Genomic DNA, 21,884 nt, shown 5'->3' with positions numbered 1-21,884 from the left:
CCAGGGTCATAGGAAAATACTCAATTCTTCTTTGAGCAAGGAGTTGCTATGTTAGGGCCTGTTTCAATGGCAGGAGCATGAACCAGCATTAGTAGGTGTACTAGTACACTCCAGGTGCTTTGAGACTCTTATTCTTTGTGAAGATGTCTTCAGACACACTCTTCTGAGACCAGAAAAAGTTCACTGCTCTTTCCCTATTCATTTTAGTTACCTCCAAGGAAGCATCTGAAACAACCAGTGCTCCTGTAATTTCGACCACAGGTAGGTCAAATAATAATAAATGAACTTTGCTTGGTGACATCTTAGAAGACAGGGCAGCTTACCTGAAGTTAAACTCTAGCTTTTTTAGTCCCTCTACTCACCACGTTTGTGCCTCTCTTAGCAGTCACTGCTTCCACAGGAGTCAAGGAAACCTCTGGAACTGGAATGCAAACAGATGAATGCTAGCAACACAGACCCTTCAATGATCAGTGTGCCTGTGATTATATATGAGGAGTTGAGTTTGGAGGAGAGGAGTGGTGGGAAAGAAACAGCAAAGAAAGGCCAGGAAGATTATCCTACATTTCCTTTAGGAGTATGACTTTGAAGTTCAACTAGGGATTTTGTTTTTCCTCCAGGATATTTTTGGGTTAGGCTTTTAACAGAACACCTCACTGGAAGACTTAGTTATGACCTTGAAATCTCTGAGAATGGGATTATGAAATGTGCATTCCTGAAATTTTAAATATTTCCCTCTGCAGGTTCCACCTCAGTGTCAAATGGAATCACAACAAGCCTCAAAGTGTCCTACCCAGGTAAAATGAAATGACCCAAATGCACTGGAATGAATTGTCTCTTCCACACGAAGCTTTCCTTAATCGTGAATGTGTGTGATCATTTATGCGTGCATGCATACACACAGAAACTTGATATGTGTACATTATATCTAATAAATAAAATGACAGCATTATCCTTTTACAGAAACCACTGTAGTAGCAACAGGAGATCAAGAAAATGAAAATAAAACAGGTCAGTATGGGAAAAGTACTGATTTCTTTGTTACTTATTCAACTAACACTTCTTTAATACCTTATATGTGCTAGACTCTGTAGCAGCCCTTGCCATTTTATTATTTTGTGTGTGTGTGGGGGGGGAAGAGATTATTTTTTTTAATATAAATTTATTTGTTTATTTGTTTTTATTTTTGGCTGTCTTGGGTCTTCGTTGCTGAGTGCAGGCTTTCTCTAGTTGCGGCAAGCAGGGCCTACTCTGTGTTGTGATGCATGGGCGTCTCATTGCGGTGGCTTCTCTTGTTGCGGAGCACGGGCTCTAGGGGCGTGGGCTTCAGTAGTTGCAGCATGAAGGCTCAGTAGTTGTGGCACACGGGATTAGTTGTTCTGCAGCATGTGGGATCTTCCAAGACCAGGGCTCAAACCCCTGTCCCCTTCATTGGCAGGCGGGTTCTTAACCACTGTGCCACCAGGGAAGCCTGGAAGAGATTATTATCTACACAGATACTATCGTTATAGTGTATTTAATCCTTCTCAAACACGTGCACAGCAATTATGGTCATGGGAGTGCACTGAGATTGTTAATTTCTGTTTATTAGTTGGTAGGGTTGAATGAAGGCATTAGGGAAGAGATCATTGATTTCAATATTGGCTAGGGTGAGGAGGGAATTCCTGTCAAATGGCACTTAAAAAGACAGAGACTTGAGACAGCATGAGTGACTTCAGGAATCAACCAGGTATTGGTACTATTTGTATGAGGTTCAGGGAAGAAATGAGATTAGATAGGTAAGCAAAGGAATGTTTATGAAGGACCTTATTTCCAAACTTAAATGAGACTTTATCCTTACAATAAATGGGGTCTCCTTAAAGATTTTGTTAAGAGAATGATATGATCAGATAGGTCTTAGAAAAATTGCTCTGATAGCAATGTGGAGAGTATGAGATTGTATCTTATTCCTCCCGTTACAAATTTTTTCAATGAACTGGGAATTCTGGGTAGGGAAAATTTTCTGCTATATTTATGCCTAAACACAATTTCTCTCTGCTGTTGCTGGTTTCTGGTAATCTGTTAAGCATTTATAATTGAAAATTAGCCTAGAGTTCCCTTAGTAAAGATAAATATTTTATGCCCCAAACTTTTACATCTTTAATTAATTTATTTTCTGTTTTTCTGTACCTATTATTTGTTGGGGTCCTTTTACTCAAACATAAAGAAACTTTAAGTTCTTCTCAAATACTCTGTTATTTCTAGTTCAGCCTTCTGCTTGGTAGAGAGAATAAAAATATTAATCTGAATTTTAGCAGTTTGGAAATAGAATTTGAAATTGGAGTGGATTGTTAGGTTGATGAAACTTTGTGATAAGTGAAGCCTCACAAAAAATAGTAAGCAGTTTAAAGCATTTTGTGGGAGTGGAGACAGAACAAGATTAAAATATTGTAAGACAAAAAGAGGATAAAAATTCTTAAAGGATTAAAACCAGGCAACTAATAATACTTATATCTTTTATATATCTGAGTTATCCTTTTCCTTGTTTGATTATACATTTTATTGTCCTATTTATCAGAACTGTCTTCTGAGAAATTTTGAAGAGAAGTTTACCTTGATTCTCATTCTGCCTTTTGATTCTCATATTTTCTTACCATTAAAATTTGAAATCTAAAGGAAACACTTTCTAATGGTGGAATATCAAATGCCATGAGGAGTAGAAAGGGAAGGTTGATGGCAATATGTCTGTTTGTAATACTAGCAATGTGGTCAAGTGTTTTCAGTGATTAGAAAACTATATTTATTCCAAACCTATTCCAGTAACTTTAGAGATTAATATGAAGTGTCTGTTTTTACACAGGATGTCCAGTATCACTTCCACCGCCTCCAGGTAAGCTTACCTCCACTTAAAAAGCAATCATCCTACATTAATGGTTTTTCTAAATCAAATTTCAGAGGTCATGCCAATGAAAGTCACTAGCTATGGAAGTGTGATAAAACAGGAAAACTTGAAGTGTATGAATTTAGCTTTTATTTACCAAATAAATAGTGAATGATAGTTTGTTTTGTCACACACAAACTAATAAAACCAAACCAAACAAATGCATCTTGTCACCTAGTCAAAATAGAGTTTACTAAATAAAGTGTTTCATGTAACTATACGATACCTTGATCAAAATATTGCTACGCAATAGTATTTTTGAAGCTAAATAATTCCAGCTTTTATTGAGGACTGAATTTTAACAAGAAAAATTAGGCATAACCAGAGTTCAATACTTTTAGAGGACTTTGAGTTCCTCTAAAATTATCAAGCCAATGTGATGTGCTTTGTACAAAGTGGCAAAAGTTACCAAAAAAATCATTCTCTGATCTTAGGATATAGTGGGAGAAGGGAGATTTTCAAAGAAACATAGGTAATTTTCATATAAGGCTGAAAATAAATTTCACAGTGAAATATGTGACCTATGTATTATATAGAGAGCACATGTTATGTGTCACATATATTACATATATTGTATACTTTGGAAGGATTCTCATGTATTTCATTAGAGAATTGGAATTTGAGAACAATAAGTAGGCTAATTCAGGGTATGTAAATGAAAGAAGTGAGACAAGGTCGAGATGATAGATTGGAGACATGTTATGGCAACCTCAGAAGGCAGAATGCTAAAATAAAGTATTTAGTTTACAAGACTGTAAGGGGTATCAGAAGTTCTTAATTGAAGCAATGATGCGATGAAAAGTAGGCTTTAGAAAAACTGTTCTACCTATGACACAGATAATTGACTGGGTCAGAAAGAAGACTGAGTCAGACTTCCCCAAAAAAGCCAGATTCTGCTAGGTCAAAGATACTAAGATCCTGCTTAAGGATACGGGGAGGGAGAAGGATAAGCTGGGACAAAGTGAGAGAGTGGCATGGACATATATACACTACCAAACATAAAATAGAGAGCTAGTGGGAAGCAGTCGCATAGCACAGGGAGATCAGCTCAGTGCTTTGTGACCACCTAGAGTGGTGGGATAGGGAGGGTGGGGGGGAGGGAGATGCAAGGGGGAAGAGATATGGGGATATATGTATATGTATAGCTGATTCGCTTTGTTATAAAGCAGAAACTAGCACACCATTGTAAAGCAATTATACTCCAATAAAGATGTTAAAAAAAAAAAGATACTAATGTCCTGGAGTAGTATTGTAACAAGTAAAATCAGGAAAGGAAGGGATTCAAGTGAAGATAAGGATACAAGATTTTGCAATTGGTTCAATGCCAAATGATGGAAAGGAAATAATCAAGATGACTTCTAAGTTTTAAGCTTAAGTATTTGAAAGCATAGTTCAGCCTGTAACAGGAGGTGGCCAACTTAGATGAAAAACTGGTTTTAGGGGAAAAATGATTCAATCTATTTTGTGCACATTTTGCGCACGTGTCTGAGGTTCTTTTAAATCTGCCGAGGTGCTGTTTATTAGGCCAAGGGAGATCTGGGTCCGTAGCTCACAAGAGATGTTTATACAGAAGCTAGAAGTTTGAGAGTCATCCACTTGATGTTACAGTAGATACTGTAAAGATGGAGGAAGGTACCAGTGGGAAGAATAGAGACAAAATAAGAGGAAGGAGGAAGTGCTGCTAACAGGAATTTCAGAGTATTCAATCTGAAGGAAGAACGTTTCCAAGAAGGTGAGAGGTAAAAAATGTCAGCTATTGTAGGGAACTTGAAAAGCTGAGAAAGAGCGCTTGGGACTGGTAATTATGAGGTCTTGGTGACTTTTAGGATTGTGGAGACAGAAGTCAGAAAGTGAAACAATAAGTAAAGCAGTATCCATAAGATTTATTGATCACTGAAAGGACAGGTCAAGAATTATCCTTTCTGAGGATTATAAAAATAGGAACTATATATATGCTTGCTAAAGACAGTTTGCTCAGAGTAGGGGGAGGTGATTTATCTACCTTAAAGCACCTTACAATCCTTCATAATTCTGCATCTCTGAAATACTAGTGCCAATTCAGTATTGGTCAACCTGGTGGTTATTACAGATAGTTGACTGTTACCGTTTGCCGAATTTAATTAGCATTTGTCATTTCATGTTAACAGTTTGTCATGGTCCACTGGGAGAAAAGAAGTCTGTAAGTACACAGTTTGTCTCTACTTTAATCCAAATTTGCTGTCATTCCTGTATTCAAATAGAAGTCTAAACTTGGTTTGTTTTTGTAGCCTGGAGACATATGGACTGCCAATTGCCACAGATGCACCTGTACAAATGCAAAGACCGTAGACTGTAAACCCAAGGAGTGTCCTTCTCCACCCACATGCAAAACTGAAGAGAGGCTTGTAAAGTTCAAAGCTAATGATACCTGCTGTGAAATCGGGTACTGTGGTATGTATTCATAATACATTACTTGAATTGAATAGTTGTTTACTTATTTACGCATTCAAGAGATATTTATTGAGCTACTAATATGAGTCAAATGCTTGATGGGTGTGATAAATAAAGCAGAATCAGTACTTGCCCTCTTAAAGCTTACTATCTTTGGAACAGGGGAAACCCAGTTATGAATGTAATCAGTAGGTTAAAAGGAGATGATGGTGTTATGGGAAGAAACATTATAATGTTTCCTTATTGGTTGGTAAATATGATCTCATATACAATTTCTGTTTTGTAAATAAAAAATTATAATATTTATCTTAGGGTAAAATATGTACTTATTTTTCAGAACCAAGAACATGTTTATTTAAGAATACCAACTATGAGGTAAGGTCATTTCTACTTTAAAATACTTTTATTAATATAATTATGAATAAATGCAGGCTCTTTCGGCTAATATGAAAAAATCATAGATAATGGTAGAGTGGAATTTATTTCTTTCCCATATTCATTTCAAAAGAAATGTCAAACACAATATCCACCATAACTTGCTTCAAAAGGGGGCAATATACTTGATCATTAACCTAGCAATGGAGCTTCTGAACAAAATTTCCCATGGGTCTCACCAAATGGAGAAGACATACAATGTTCAAATCAGTGAAGAGAGTTAAACTGTAATTGTAATCAGAAAGATCAGATGGCGGAACAGTCAGAGATCAAATACGAAAACCCAAAAGACTAGAGCTCTACTATAGGGATATAGCAACACAGTATATTCAGGGCTGGATTTGACAATTGATTTGACATATTGAAAAGTAATTTAACTTTCTAGGAAAAGTATCACAAAGCCATAAAAACCAGATGATTCTCAAACTGATATTAATAAATTTGAACTGGTGATACTAAATATTACAACAATCTAAATATAAAATAAAATATGTGGTATGTTAGGAAATACATAAAACAGAGCCTATAATTTAATAATAATTTAATTTGATATAACTCATTTATTACACTCACATTTCTACCTGGGCTTCTTAAATTTTAGTTTCCAAAAGTTATCTGACTTGAGAATCTATGACAGTTTTGAAATATAAAATGCGACGATGTTTAAAGAACAAAGAAAAGTTTTATCTCTAATCATTTTTATGCAAAATAGTTGAAATAATAAAATTTCAGTTTAACAGAAAGTTTACTTGTGGTTTGAGGGCCTGATATAAATGGAATTTCCTCAAACTGATGTTTGAATTTTAAACATAAAGTAATTATAAAGCAATCTAGAGAGCTTTAAAAACACAGGAACACAAGGAAAGATAGAAAATATCTTTTGGGACTTTTCTTTAAAATCCTTGAAAAATATAATAGAGCTACTATAGATTTCAAGGATTTTCTTTAAAATCCTTGAAAAATATAATAGAGCTACTATAGATGAATCTTAATTTGAGGATTGAGAATCTTGACACATTCTGTGCTCTCAGTGAAGACCTTTGATTTATTAATGGAAGTAGAAGACTTTAATCACCTTTTCTTAAATATTAATTTAATGGCTGAAAGTGCCTCTGGAAATTCACTAAACATTATAAATTTGAAAAAAGAATTACAGGTTTTATTGTCAACCTGAAAAATAAATCAAGATGAATACTCATTTGTTCTGTCCCCCTCCCTACCTCCCAGGTTGGTGCTTCATTTGGTGACCCCAGCAACCCATGTGTCTCCTACTTCTGCCACAGCACAGGTTTCGTTGCGGTGGTACAAGACTGCCCAAAGCAGACTTGGTGTGCAGAAGTAAGTCATCTTCTTAAGCAGTGAACAACAAGGTTCACTTCTCATGTTAAATATAAACACAACCTGTCTTCTTCCTTATTTGGAAAAGTTTGTGCCTAGACAATAGTTATACATCTCCTGTAGATTCCATTCCAGTTATGTCATACACATTTTATTGCCAAGTATATTTTTCATATCAAATATATATTTTCAGGTTCTATAAAACTTAATCTAGTGCTAGTCTAGAAGTAAGTTACTGTAGAAAGCATATTGCTGCTTTTTAAACAAACAAAAATCTGTTTTTTTCAAGGTTCATGGATTCAGCTTAATCATTTCCTGTAAAAGAACATATTTTTTAAATATAATCACATAAATGTGTACTGTTCAGATCTCTCTTTGTGCCACAATTTTTATCCCCCAAAAATATGGTGAGGGTTTTTTATTAATGAATGCTTAAGTTTAAATTACTAAGGAAGGTTTAAATTTAACTATTTTTTCTTTCTGAAGCTATAATTGATAATATAGTTTAAAGTTTTATTTTAGAACTCCAGTGTTGGCTTTCAACATTTACTGAGTTTTTACTTTGAGACATTGATAAGTTTGAGGGTATAATAATTTATAAGACGAAAATCCTGCCTGTGAGAAACTTAGTGTCAAGTAGTAATGTTATTATGAAAGTATTCTTTTTCAATTCAAATAGGGAAGAGTAACTTTTTATTTTTTGGTATTTTATTTTAAAGAAGAACTTAAACATTGTTTTTCCCTTTCTGACTACTGTTGAACAAATTTGGTGTCAATAGTCTCATTTTTATTGCTATACTCTCCCGTCTGTGCTGACTGGATCTGAGATCAGCATGTCTATCTGTTCCATTTCCCCCTTTGTGATGCTATTTCAATATGTTAACAATGTTATATTATTTATAGGAAAATACAGAGGTTTTTCAGCCTGTTTCTTTTTCTCATACCCTTATAGGAAGCCAGAGTCTATGATTCAAATAAGTGCTGCTATACATGTAAGTAAAATCAAGTTCCACATACGGAGGAAATGTAAACTGTTGACAAAAATTTAGTGTTTCTTTAAAACAGAATGACAGATCATTAATAGAAAGTCTCCTGTGTTTTTAACACAACAGGTAATCTAACCATATGCATATAATTAATTACACAAACAATTAATACAAAGTATTATATTTTCTCACGCATGTTGGTTGCAGCATTCTTCCCAGTAAAAACCAGTGATGTTTACAAGGGAGAAAATTTAATTTTCATGGAAAAAAATTAGTTTGCTCTCCTAACATCAGTAGGTTATGTTGTAAATTGTTGTATTAGATCATAAGGATGATCAGCAATGAGAAAATGGATATCAGAAACAACCATCTCTCTGTCTTTTCTTCCTTCCCTCTTTCTTCCTTCCTCCTTCTACCTTCTTCCCTTCCTCCTCCTTCTTTTATTCTTTCTTCTCCTATGATAGTAATAATAGAATAATAATAACATTTATTATTAACGAGGTACCTTGTTATGGATGCTGAGACAGTTAATCCCTTTCAATAACATTGTGACGTTTTTGTTGTTATTATTCTCTACTTTATGGTTAAGAAAACTGAGACTTGGCAATTGTTAATGTTGAACCTCATTTTTGACTCTGTTATCCTAGGTAAAACTAATTGCAGATCTTCACCCGTGAGTGTGACTGTTAACTACAATGGTTGCAAGAAAAAAGTTGAGATGGCAAGATGCACAGGGGAATGCAAAAAGACTCTCAGGTAAGTTTTTCCTTGAATGTATACTGTGCATTAATTTTGGAACACTGTGGAGAAAATTAAGTGTTTAAAACATTACATGGACAAATGTTTACATGAGAGCTAATGATCAGGACCTGATTAAAATGAAAATATTAATATCTGCAAATCAAAATAAACATTTTAAATAGTAATTAATCATTTTGAAGTAGTTTTCTAAGTAAGTCAAACATACATTTATGACAAATGTATTTATTTTCATATAGTGATTACAGAGATTACTTAAGCAAATACTCTTGCTAAAAAGTGATTTTTTAAAAAGTTGCTTACATTTTAGACATAACATATTACATATTTTTCCTTTTGTACACTTTTACATGTAGATTAATATATGGAAAATAATAATTTGATATTAATTGTATATTTAAAAACTGTTTTGTTTATAGTTTTTGCACCATAATGCTCTAATTATGAAATGGTAAATCTCTCCATTTTGGACTTTTTTCATTTTCTTTTTTTTTTTGGTCTTACATACCAATTTTAACGAATCCATACCAGAAGTTTACAGTAAAGGGGGAAATGCAAGGTGTAGGGAAATAATAAGTTGGTTGGAAGACTTGCTAAATCACTTAGACAATTAGAATTTGAGCATTGATGTCAATTTATTTCAGAAGACATTCTGAAATTATTTATTACCTAATTTTCCTTTTTTTTAGGTATGATTATCATAAATTTCAGTTGAAAAATTCATGCCTTTGCTGCCAAGAAGAAAACTATGAGTTCAGAGAAATTGTTCTTGACTGTCCTGATGGCGATACAATACCTTACAGATACAGGCACACCACGAGGTGTTCCTGCTTAGACATGTGCCAACAATCTACGACCTCAACAGTCAGTTAATAGTAAATAGCATTACCTTTCCAGGTAATGTAACAGACCAGGTATTTATTTTGTAAGTGAGCAAAAATAATGACTTAAATAATGAGAATAACTAAACATTTTATGTCACTCAAAATGTGAGTTGCCATTATGAGTCATTTTGTTCTTTTATTGACTGGATCTGAAAAATAAATACAACTTTTCAAGCAATTAGGGAACATATGTATTTATTTGGTAGCAATGAGAATTCTAGAAGTCAAGGAGAAACTGAGTCATATCATGGTTCTCCATTGTACTCACCTTCTACTCTTCATCTGGATGAGGCCATTTTCCTGTTTTGTTCCTTCCCTTCACAGCTAAACTTATGAAAATGTAAATTTTGTTCATCACTCCTTTCATTCTATGACAACTCCCTCTGCTGAGAACACCCATGGCCTTCTTATGATTTTTTTCTGTAGAATCTGATATCATTTTCACTCTTCCTTTCTTGAAACATTTTCCTTGCTGTTTCTGTGACATCATTTTAAATTAGTACTTCTACATTCTGTGGACACCTTCACTTTTGCCAGTCTTTTAAATCTCAGTTCTCCAAAGTTGTATCTTGTTCCTCTTCTCATTTTACTGAGGCTTCTTAGACAATTTCACTAAAATAGGCAGATGTGTTTATACATGGAGGACCTCCAATCTATATCTCCAGCCCCAAACTCTTCTTTGAATTACATTAATAGAACTACATTGATAGAACTCTGAATTTACATCTCTAACTGGACATTCTGTAGGTACCACAAATTAAGCAAGACCAAAACTAAATTAATGTCACTCCCCCAACCCACTCTTTTACTTGTATTTTGCATATCATTGAGGTAGTTAGCTAGAAGTTGAGGTTCAATAATATCATGACTATCATCTTCAATACATTTTACACTTTGCTGCCTCACACTCATACCCTTCTTCCTATACGTATATTTCCAAATGTGTCTTGCACAACATTGTTTACATATGTAAAACATGCATAGTTACTAGCACTCTTATTCCCTTCCCAAACCCAATTTATCATAATCCACTTCTGTACTACTCACCTTTTTATATGACTTGGACTATTGGTACATTTAACTATCATCAAACACTGTATGTCCAATGGTGGGTGAAGAAACTAGGTTTCTTGGTAACTAGGATCTTGGTAACTGCCAACAAAAGGTGAATAATAACTAAATACAGGTGGATATTACAGGTACTTTTAAATTTGGTCCCAAGGCCTTTGGCTTTCCTCCATGTCTTGTCACTGGTTCCAGGTTTTTCTTCCTCTCAGTCTATATCCGAGTTGGTCATTTGGCAAAATATTGCAAATTTGAGCCTTTAAAAATCCAAGTGGATGAGGTTGTAAGAGTTGTTCAATACCTTTTACCTTAGAGAATGATAAACACAGAATCAACTATACACCTACATCTCAGCCTTTACTGCATGACAGTAACTCTATTCTCCTTTGGTAGTCAGAATTGATCATCCCAGACAATATAATGACAGAGATGGATTTTCTGCTTAGAAAGGCTGTTCTAGAGTCACAAAAGACCCAAAATGGCCAGCAGGGACTTTGAACAAATGGGAGAGAATGTAAATCTTGATTTCTAGTTCATCTGATATGTCACATAGTGCAATCAGCATATCAATCTCACAAGTTAGTATCCCTCAGCTGGTGTTAGAGAGGAGTTCTCAATAGGCCAATCTTTAAGGTTTACCATCTATGAATAATAGGCAAGATAATTTCATTGATACTGTATGCACCTATTTCCTTTCCTTTTTTTCATCTTGAAACAAATATTTTTCAGTTGAAAGGAGTGCTGTGCATCATTTCATGGTAGTGAATAAAATATTCAATAAGCTATGGATAGCAGTACTTCCTGAAGCATATTAAACACAAAAAGAAAATTCAAATCAACAATTGGTTATATTGGAGAAAAGAAGTACTGATCTCGTCCCAACTGAAAAGGATCAAAGTTGTCCACTTGTTACCAGGTGGCTGACTGGCACTCCATGATGAGGCCAAAAAAGAAGATCACTTTATTGTTGACATTGTGGTATTCATACTGGCTTTAGTGGTAGAAACTTAGGCTCTTGAGCCCATAGATCGCCTCTTCCCTGCCACAGTTTCTACCTTATTCATGAACCTCGTTGTTGAAGGAGGTCATCAAGAGTGCGTGACGGCCAGTTGATCTGTGGATGTGCTGAGGCAGTTGGAGGCTACTTACCCACTTCCCTGTCCTTTGAATGCGTGTTCCACTTACCTTCCCCTCACTAGCAGCTACCCCAAGGACATAGCCTTGAGATAGTGAGGTGTTACTGAGACCATCTGAATGGTATATGTGACTGAATTCAATTAAGACCTCTATATAATCTTTTAAGATTCAGGCAGGTGGGTACAGAGATCCACTTGTCTTGTGGTGCCCAAGACAAGTCTTGTAAGTAAGTTCCTTTGCTAATTAAAACCTACCACCTACCGATCTGTAGTGGTCTGCCTCTTCAGTCTTTCCTTGCCCTCTGTGTACAGGGGCCAATTTACAAACCAACACTCATTTAGCAACTACTGGCCAAGATGAGAAAGAAGACTTACTGACAACCATAAACTGTGATAACCATAGTTAACACATACTGTTTATTACCTGATTCTTGTATGAAAATCCTGGTAAGGAATCTCTGGTAAATATATGCTTACTTATGTTCAGACTTGGATCTATTCTGGTGACCCAAATGATTTCTCTAAATCTTCTTTGTGTCATCCTCCAATTTTGCTTCTTTTGAGTCCTTGGTTATTTCTATCAATAATCTGCTACTTCCCTGAAATCAGTGTAAATCCTTACTTTGAGCCAACCTTCTACTAAGCACAATAGCCAATGAGAAATATCCTTTCCAGTTGTCATCCATGCCATTGCTTGAAATAGACTATAATAACACATAGAGCTTACTTTTCATTGATACTGGGGTCATTTGGTAATCCAGCCTTGAGTGTTTTCATCCTGTGCCAACTGGTCATAAGCTAGTCCTCCCCTCCAAGCAATAGGCATAAATTCAGACAAAGGTGACAGCCAGATAAGTGGTATCATATTGTAGGTACTAAGAAACCATCTCATGGATCTGACTTTTGCCTTTGAGACCTGAATGGGTCATGAGGCACCCATCTTACATATATGACTTCTGCTGGGAATACCTAACTTCATAGCTATATAGACAAGAAAATGTCCAGTCCAGGATGAGGGGCTTTGGTCACGGTTACCTGTTATTGCTAGATACCAGTAAAAAGCTTGTATTTGTTGAAAATAGCATAGGTACTCCAGATACTGATGTGGCCTTGCTCCCAAAGCAATTGCTATGATTATATTAAAACCTGTCATTGGTTTCCCGAAGTTTTGTTCTTCTGCTAAAGATTCTTCTAGAACCGTTAGATCAGCACAAGTTGTAATAGTTAAAATCAAGGCAGTTTTCACCAAAAACTTGATAACCCAAATAGCTATTTGGTCAAAGTCCCTCTAGAGTTAGAAGCTCTTAGGTCATCCAGTAAAAGGACTTAAGAAAGACATCCATATAGGTTTTATATTTCCAAAATCTAATGGGTCTATCTCCTAGTATAGGGGAACAATTTACAACAGCATGTCCTTCACTTTGGAAGTGATGGCCCACCATCTCTGTATTATTAGGAATTCAACTGATTACAGAAAACCCAAAATAAGTGACACAAATAAACAGAAGTTTCTCCCTCATGCACAAACTGGGTATGTGATCTGGAACAGGTATGACTCACCTAGTATCTCCTATCTTGTTTCTCTGACATTCTCAACATGCATCTTTTATTTTCCATCTGTAGCTCATGATGGTTCCCTCCAGGCCCTAGCATTTCAGTCTCATTCAAATCAGCAAAAAAAGGGGAATGGGAGAAGGGGAATGTATGTGCCTTCCTTTTAAAGGCAAGACCCGGAAGTTGTACATATACTTTTACTAATATACTATTTGCCAGAATTACAGAGCCACAACTGCCTATGGAGCCACAAATGATTCTAAAATGAAGGCCTATGGATTGTCTATAGCATAAGCATTCGGGATCTTTGCAAAAATATAGATTTATGAACTTCATCCAAGAGATTCCAATTCAGTAGATTAGAAAGCAGGTACTAAATTGGAATCAATATTTATATTGATTCCAAACCAATATTTGGAAACAAAGTTCTGGAGCCCATATTGTTTCATTTGGTTACAGAAACATCTAGAAGAGCAGCTGCAATTCAGTCATCACCAAACTAAGCTTATTGTGAGGGATACTGTGAGGCACTGCCCAGATTCCCCTTCAAAAATAAAGGATTTATTTTCCCAGCTTTTGAGAGTGCTGCCAGAAGATTGCTCTCAGCTGTCTGCCTCCTTCAGGGATTACCTCAGCTAAAGAAAGCCACAACCCTCAATGTCCTATCCCCTTTCTGGAGAAAAGAGGAACATCCAGTGACTGATGGAAAGTAGAAAGGTTTGGCCCTCTCATCACAACTTGCATCATAAGAATGCCCTGAAAGGTTGACTGAGCCTTCCATTGAAGACACATAATGGCTTGACTTCTCCCTCCATCCAGTCTTGATTCTTTCCTTCTCTTCCACAGTTTTGGATTCCAAGAGCATTCCCTAATAAACCTACTCTTTGTTAATATCCATCTCAGAGTCTGATCCTAGGGAACTGATTCTGCATTGCTTAAGGAAATTTAGCATCATTCTCTAGGACGGATCAATTGTTTGTAACATTCAAGCCTGAGAATTGAATAGGGGAAGAATGCAGAAATGAGTCTACCTATGTCTCTCATTTTTGATGGTGTCCTTGAAATGAGCTAAACATATGAATCCTCCACCACTGCCTCTATCTCTCATTTTCTCCCCCTTATATAATAAAAAAGTTTCCTATACGCCAATGAGATAATTTTAATGGCTTTAAAAGACAAATGTTCCTACCATAAAATTAATGAGGGGAAAGAAAGTTGATTATTAATACTCAAAATCTAGAATTATAATTTTGTCAGAACACCTTTAAAACTCAATCAATGTTTCTGACTATTCTAATATTTCTCTCCCACCTGTAATCCATCCCACATATACCGGTCACACTCCTTTCCTCATCTGCCTTTATATATTTCATAGTCCTACATATACTTTAGAAAAATATCACTTTATTGAGAGATGATTGTCAAGTAAAAAGCTGTACATGGAATTGAGTAAGATGGTGACAGAAGAGGCTCCTAACTTCCCTTCTCCATTTGGATGTACAAAATGCACAGCTACACAGGGAGCAATTCCTTTTGAAAGAAATTCAAAAACTAGCTGAGTGATTCCTACACATTGGATAAACAAGAAAATATTCACAGTGAAATGAATTAGGAAAGGCTGAGATACACTCTTGTCATAGACCCCACTCAATACAGAGCCATACAATCTGGGGGGACCCCTCAATTCCCAGGTTCTTCTTGAGGAGCAGAGGGTTTGGACCACACATGTGGTGCCCAGCTTTCAAGACTCTGACCTGAGGCTGAGCCCCCAAAACACTGAGCTCTGAAAACAAATGGGGTGTTCATCCACAATACCCACAGTCTATAGCAAACAATGAAGCAGTGATGGGCACACTAGCAGTCACCATGGTTATTCCCCCAAGACTCAGTGCAGATGAAGCAGCCCATCTCCCAGGCTTTCTCTGAAAGGGGTCTAACTGCATACTGTATAAGCAGCGGTCTGAGAGTCTGGCTTCTAAATTTAGCATGTGTCTAGGACATGGTTGTGACCTCCCTGGAGACCAGAGAAGCTGGCAGACACTTCCTCTGCATTCTCCTTCTGGCTGTCTCCAACAATAAGACCAAGTTTCTAGTATCTCTCTAGAAGGAGCTAGTACACACATCTGGCACCCCAGCATCTGTGGCTACCACTCGAGGGACAGGTTTCCAGATCAGTTGGCTCTGAAAGCCAATAGGGCTTACATTCATGAGTCTCACAGGACTATAGGAAACAAAGAAGCAGTTCTAATAAGGTATGGGAGCGACCCCCCCCCACCGGCCCCCGACAGCTATATACCTGGGCTCAGCATAGAAGAAGCAGGCAAAACCACCCATCTCTCAGTTTGTCCCTGGAAAGGGCTTAACTACATACTTTCCCGGTTACCTCCAGAGAGTCTGGTTTCTAATCAGCCTGCATCTAGGTGCTGACTGCAATCCTACCTGTTGGGACGTGGACATGTCTTGGCACACCTTAAACTATTGGGAGATACTAAGAACAAAGAAGGCAGCCTGGACAGGAGTTGGGCTCAGCTGATTGGCAAGTCCAATCTCCTCCAAAAGACTACTCTGTCAAAACTGTGAAAGATGGCTATTTTATCTAATGTGCAAAAACTAGCACAAAAATCAAGGAAAATGAATAAATAGGAATATGTTCCAAACAAAAGTACAAGAAAATTTCTAGAAATAGATCTTAATGAAATGGAGATACGTGATTTAACTGATAGGGAATTCAAAATATTGGTCATAAAGACGCTCATAGAGGTCAGAAGAACAATATATGAACAAAGTGAGAATTTCAACAAAGAGATAGAAAATATGAGAAAGTATCAAACAGAAGTTACAAAGCTGAAGAATACAGTAATTGAACTAAAAAATTCAATAGAAGGGTCCAACAGCAGACAAGATCAAGTGAAGGAGAAGATCAGCAAACTCAAGGACAGGGCAGTGGAATTCATTCAATGAGAGAAGCAAAAAGAAAATAAAGGTGAAAAAAGTGTGAAGAGTGCTTAAGGAGCTTATGGGATAACAGCAAGAGGACAATTATATATATACATATTTTAAGGGTCCGAGAAGGAGAAGAGAGAGAAAGAAAGGGGCAGTTTATTAAAAGAAATAATGGCTGAAAGCTATCCTAAACATGGGAAAAGAAACAGACATCCAGATCCAGGAAGCTCAGAAACTTCCATAAAAAATGAACGAAAGAGGCTCCACCCAGACATTCTAATTGAATTGTTAAAGTTAAGAAAAAAAGAGAGTCTTTTTTTTTTTTTTACATCTTTATTGCAGTATAATTGTTTTACAATGGTGTGTTAGTTTCTGCTTTATAGCAAGGTGAATCAGTTATACATATACATATGTTCCCATATCTCTTCCCTCTTGCATCTCCCTCCCTCCCAACCTCCCTATCCCACCCCTCTAGGTGCTCACAAAACACCGAGCTATCACCCTGTGCTATGTGGCTGCTTCCCACTAACATCTATTTTACATTTGGTAGTGTATATATGTCCATGACACTCTATCACTTTGTCACAGCTTACCCTTCCCCCGCCCCATATCCTCAAGTCGATTCTGTAGTAGGTCTGTGTCTTTATTCCTGTCTCACCCTTATGTTCTTCATGACATTTTTTTCCCCTTAGATTCCATATATATGTGTTAGCATATGGTATTTGTCTTTCTCTTCTGACTTACTTCACTCTGTATGACAGACTCTAGGTACATCCACCTCACTACAAATAACTCAATTTCATTTCTTTTTATGGCTGAGTAATATTCCATTGTATATATGTGCCACATCTTCTTTATCCATTCATCCGATGATGGACACATAGGTTGTTTCCAACTTCTGGCTATTGTAAATAGAGCTGCAATGAATATTTTGGTACATGACTCTTTTTGAATTATGGTTTTCTAAGGATATATGCCCAGCAATGAGATTGCTCGGTCGTATGGTAGTTCTAATTTTGGTTTTTTAAGGAACCTCCATACTGTTCTCCATAGTGGCTGTACCAATTTACATTCCCACCAGCAGTGCAAGAGGGTTCCCTTTTCTCCACACCCTCTCCATCATTTATTGTTTCTAGATTTTTTGATGATGGCCATTCTGACTGGTGTGAGATGATATTTCACTGTAGTTTTGAGTTGCATTTCTCTAATGATTAATGATGTTGAGCATTCTTTCATGTGTTTGTTGGCAATCTGTATATCTTCTTTAGAGAAATGTCTATTTAGGTGCTCTGCCCATTTTTGGATTGGGTTGTTTGTTTTTTTTGATATTGAGCTGCATGAGCTGCTTGTAAATTTTGGAGATTAATCCTTTGTCTGTTGCTTCATTTGCAAATATTTTCTCCCATTCTGAGGGTTGTCTTTTGGTCTTGGTTATGGTTTCCTTTGCTGTGCAAAAGCTTTGAAGTTTCATTAGGTCCCATTTGTTTATTTTTGTTTTTATTTCCATTACTCTAGGAGGTGGGTCAGAAAGGATCTTGCTGTGATTTATGTCATAGAGTGTTCTTCCTATGTTTTCTTCTAAGAGTTTGATAGTTTCTGGCCTTACATTTAGGTCTTTAATCCATTTTGAGCTTATTTTTGTGTATGGTGTTAGGGAGTGCTCTAATCTCATACTTTTAAATGTACCTGTCCAGTTTTCCCAGCACCACTTATTGAAGAGGCTGTCCTTTCTACACTGTACATTCCTGCCTCCTTTATCAAAGGTAATGTGACCATATATGCATGGGTTTATCTCTGGGCTTTCTATCCTGTTCCACTGATCTATCTTTCTGTTTTTGTGCCAGTACAATACTGTCTTGATTACTGTAGCTTTGTAGTATAGTCTGAAGTCAGGGAGCCTGATTCCTCCAGCTCCGTTTTTCATTCTCAAGATTGCTTTGGCTATTTGGGGTCTTTTGTCTTTCCATACAAATTGTGAAATTTTTTGTTCTAGTTCTGTGAAAAATGCCAGTGGTAGTTTGATAGAGATTGCATTGAATCTGTAGATTGCTTTGGGTAGTAGAGTCATTTTCACAATGTTGATTCTTCCAATCCAAGAACATGGTATATCTCTCCATCTATTTGTATCATCTTTAATTTCTTTCATCAGTGTCTTATAATTTTCTGCATACAGGACTTTTGTCTCCTTCGGTAGGTTTATTCCTAGATATTTTATTCTTTTTGTTGCAGTGGTAAATGGGAGTGTTTTCTTGATTTCACTTTCAGAGTTTTCATCATTAGTGTATAGGAATGCCAGAGATCTCTGTGCATTAATTTTGTATCCTACTACTTTACCAAATTCATTGATTAGCTCTAGTAATTTTCTGGTAGCATCTTTAGGATTCTCTATGTATAGAATCATGTCATCTGCAAACAGTGACAGTTTTACTTCTTCTTTTCTGATTTGGATTCCTTTTATTTCCTTTTCTTCTCTGATTGCTGTGGCTAAAACTTCTAGAACTATGTTGAATAAGCGTGGTGAGAGTGGGCAACCTTGTCTTGTTCCTGATCTTCGTGGAAATTCTTTCAGTTGTTCACCATTGAGGATGATGTTGGCTGTGGGTTTGTCATATATGGCCTTTATTATGTTGAGGGAAGTTCCCTCTATGCCTGCTTTCTGGAGGGTTTTTATCATAAATGGGTGATGAATTTTGTCGAAATTTTCTCTGCATCTATTGAGATGACCATATGGTTCTTCTCCTTCAATTTGTTAATATGGTGTATCACGTTGATTGATTTGCATATATTGAAGAATGCTTGCCTTCCTGGAATAAGTCCCTCTTGATCATGATGTATGATCCTTTTAATGTGCTGTTGGATTCTGTTTGCTAGTATTTTGTTGAGGATTTTTGCATCTATGTTCATCAATGATATTGGCCTCTAGTTTTCTTTCTTTGTGACATCCTTGTCTGGTTTTGGTGTAAGGGTGATAGTGGCCTTGCAGAATGAGTTTGGGAGTGTTCCTCCCTCTGCTATCTTTTGGAAGAGTTTGAGAAGGATAGTTGTTAGCTCTTCTCTAAATGCTGGGTAGAATTCACCTGTGAAGCTATCTGGTCCTGGGCTTTTGTTTGTTGGAAGATTTTTTGTTGTTGTTGTTGTGGTACGCGAGCCTCTCACTGTTGTGGCCTCTCCCATTGCGGAGCACAGGCTCCGGACACGCAGGCTCAGCGGCCATGGCTTACGGGCCCAGCCACTCTGCGGCACACAGGATCCTCCTGGGCTGGGACATGAACCCGTGTCCCCTGCATCGGCAGGCGGACTCTCAACCACTGTGCCACCAGGGAAGCCTCTTGTTGGAAGATTTTTAATCACAGTTTCAATTTCAGTGCTTGTGATTGGTCTGTTCATATTTTCTATTTCTTCCTGGTTCAGTCTTGGCAGGTTGTGCGTTTCTAAGAATTTGTCCATTTCTTCCAGGTTGTCCATTTTATTGGCATAGAGCTGCTTGTAGTAATCTCTCATGATCTTTTTTATTTCTGCAGTGACAGTTGTTACTTCTCCTTTTTCATTTCTAATTCTATTGGTTTGAGTCTTCTCTCTTTTTTTCTCGATGAGTCTGACTAATAGTTTATCAATTTTGTTCATCTTCTCGAAGAACAAGCTTTTATATTTACTGATCTTTGCTATCATTTCCTTCATTTCTTTTTCATTTATTTCTGATCTGATCTTTATGATTTCTTTTCTTCTGCTAAATTTGGGGTTTTTTTTGTTCTTCTTTCTCTAATTGCTTTAGGTGCAAGGTTAGGTTGTTTATTTGAGATGTTTCCTATTTCTTAAGGTAGGATTGTATTGCTATAAACTTCCCTCTTAGACCTGCTTTTGCTGCATCCCATAGGTTTTGGGTCGTCGTGTCTCCATTGTCATTCGTTTCTAGATATTTCTTTATTTCCTCTTTGTTTTCTTCAGTGATCACTTCGTTATTAAGTAGTGTATATTTTAGTCTCCATGTGTTTGTATTTTTTACAGATCTTTTCCTGTAATTGATATTTAGTCTCATAGTGTTGTGGTCGGAAAAGATACTTGATACAATTTTCTTAAATTTACCAAGGTTTGATTTGTGACCCAAGATATGATCTATCCTGGAGAATATTCCATGAGCACTTGGGAAAAATGTGTATTCTGTTGTTTTTGGGTGGAATGTCCTATAAATATCAATTAAGTCCATCCTGTTTAATATATCATTTAAAGCTTGTGTTTCGTTATGCATTTTCATTTTGGATGATCTGTCCATTGGTGAAAGTGGGGTGTTAAAGTCCCCTACTATGAATGTGTTACTGTTGATTTCCCCTTTTATGGCTATTAGTATTTGCCTTATGTATTGAGGTGCTCCTATGTTGGGTGCATAAATATTTACAATGGTTATATCTTCTTCTTGGATTGATCCCTTGATCATTATATAGTGTCCTTCTTTGTCTCTTCTAATAGTCTTTATTTTAAAGTATTTTGTCTGATATGAAAATTGCTACTCCAGCTTTCTTTTGGTTTCCATTTGCATGGAATATCTTTTTCCATCCCCTCACTTTCAGTCTGTATGTGTCTGTAGGTCTGAAGTGGGTCTCTTGTAGACAACATATATATGAGTCTTGCTTTAGTATCCATTCAGCCAGTCTGTATATTTTGGTGGGAGCATTTAATCCATTTACATTTAAGGCAATTATCGATATGTATGTTCCTATTCCCATTTTCTTAATTGTTTGGGTTTTTATTGTAGGTCTTCTCCTTCTGTTTTGTTTCTTGCCTAGAGAAGTTCCTTTAGCATTTGTTGTAAGGCTGGTTTGGTGGTGCTGACCTCTCTCAGCTTTTGCTTTTCTGTAAAGGTTTTAATTTCTCCATCAAATCTGAATGAAAGGGCTTCCCTAGTGGCACAGTGGCTGAGAGTCTGCCTGCCAATGCAGGGGACATGGGTTTGTGACCTGGTCCGGGAAGATCCCACATGCCACGGAGCAGCTGGGCCCATGAGCCATGACCGCTGAGCCTGCACATCTGAAGCCTGTGTTCTGCAACGGGAGAGGCCACAACAGTGAGAGGCCTGTGTACCAAAAAAAAAAAAAATCTGAATGAGATCCTTGCTGGGTAGAGTAATCTTGGTTGTAGGTTTTTCTCTTTCATCACTTTATATATGTCCTGCCAGTCCCTTCTGGCTTGCAGAGTTTCTGCTGAAAGATCAGCTGTTAACCTTATGTGGATTCCCTTGTGTGTTATTTGTTGTTTTTCCCTTGCTGCTTTTAATATGTTTTCTTTGTATTTAATTTTTGACAGTTTGATTAATATGTGTCTTGGTGTGTTTCTCCTTGGATTTATCCTGTATGGGACTCTCTGTGCTTCCTGGACTTGATTAACTATTTCCTTTACCATATTAAGGAAGTTTTCAACTATAATCTCTTCAAATATTTTCTCA

At 36.6% G+C, this 21,884-nt stretch overlaps 1 protein-coding gene across 1 annotated transcript in view; it reads left to right on the top strand.

Annotated features, from left to right (window-relative positions):
- MUC19 (mucin 19, oligomeric) overlaps nucleotides 1-9,738 on the top strand; it is a 97,423-nt gene extending 87,685 nt beyond the window's left edge. Inside the window, exons 64-75 of the mRNA XM_032646955.1 lie at nucleotides 208-261; nucleotides 386-433; nucleotides 738-794; nucleotides 961-1,008; nucleotides 2,837-2,866; nucleotides 5,065-5,096; nucleotides 5,185-5,347; nucleotides 5,685-5,722; nucleotides 7,010-7,124; nucleotides 8,077-8,112; nucleotides 8,754-8,862; nucleotides 9,555-9,738. Of these exons, the coding sequence (XP_032502846.1) occupies nucleotides 208-261; nucleotides 386-433; nucleotides 738-794; nucleotides 961-1,008; nucleotides 2,837-2,866; nucleotides 5,065-5,096; nucleotides 5,185-5,347; nucleotides 5,685-5,722; nucleotides 7,010-7,124; nucleotides 8,077-8,112; nucleotides 8,754-8,862; nucleotides 9,555-9,738 (914 nt within the window). The remainder of the gene's footprint in view (nucleotides 1-207; nucleotides 262-385; nucleotides 434-737; nucleotides 795-960; nucleotides 1,009-2,836; nucleotides 2,867-5,064; nucleotides 5,097-5,184; nucleotides 5,348-5,684; nucleotides 5,723-7,009; nucleotides 7,125-8,076; nucleotides 8,113-8,753; nucleotides 8,863-9,554) is intronic.
- Nucleotides 9,739-21,884: the final 12,146 nt, after the last annotated feature.

The sequence above is a fragment of the Phocoena sinus genome, chromosome 10 (genome assembly GCF_008692025.1).
Source record: "Phocoena sinus isolate mPhoSin1 chromosome 10, mPhoSin1.pri, whole genome shotgun sequence".
NCBI lineage: Eukaryota > Metazoa > Chordata > Mammalia > Artiodactyla > Phocoenidae > Phocoena > Phocoena sinus.
The sequence above is the reverse complement of the archived record's forward strand: the minus strand, read 5'-3'. Positions and strand labels throughout refer to the sequence as shown.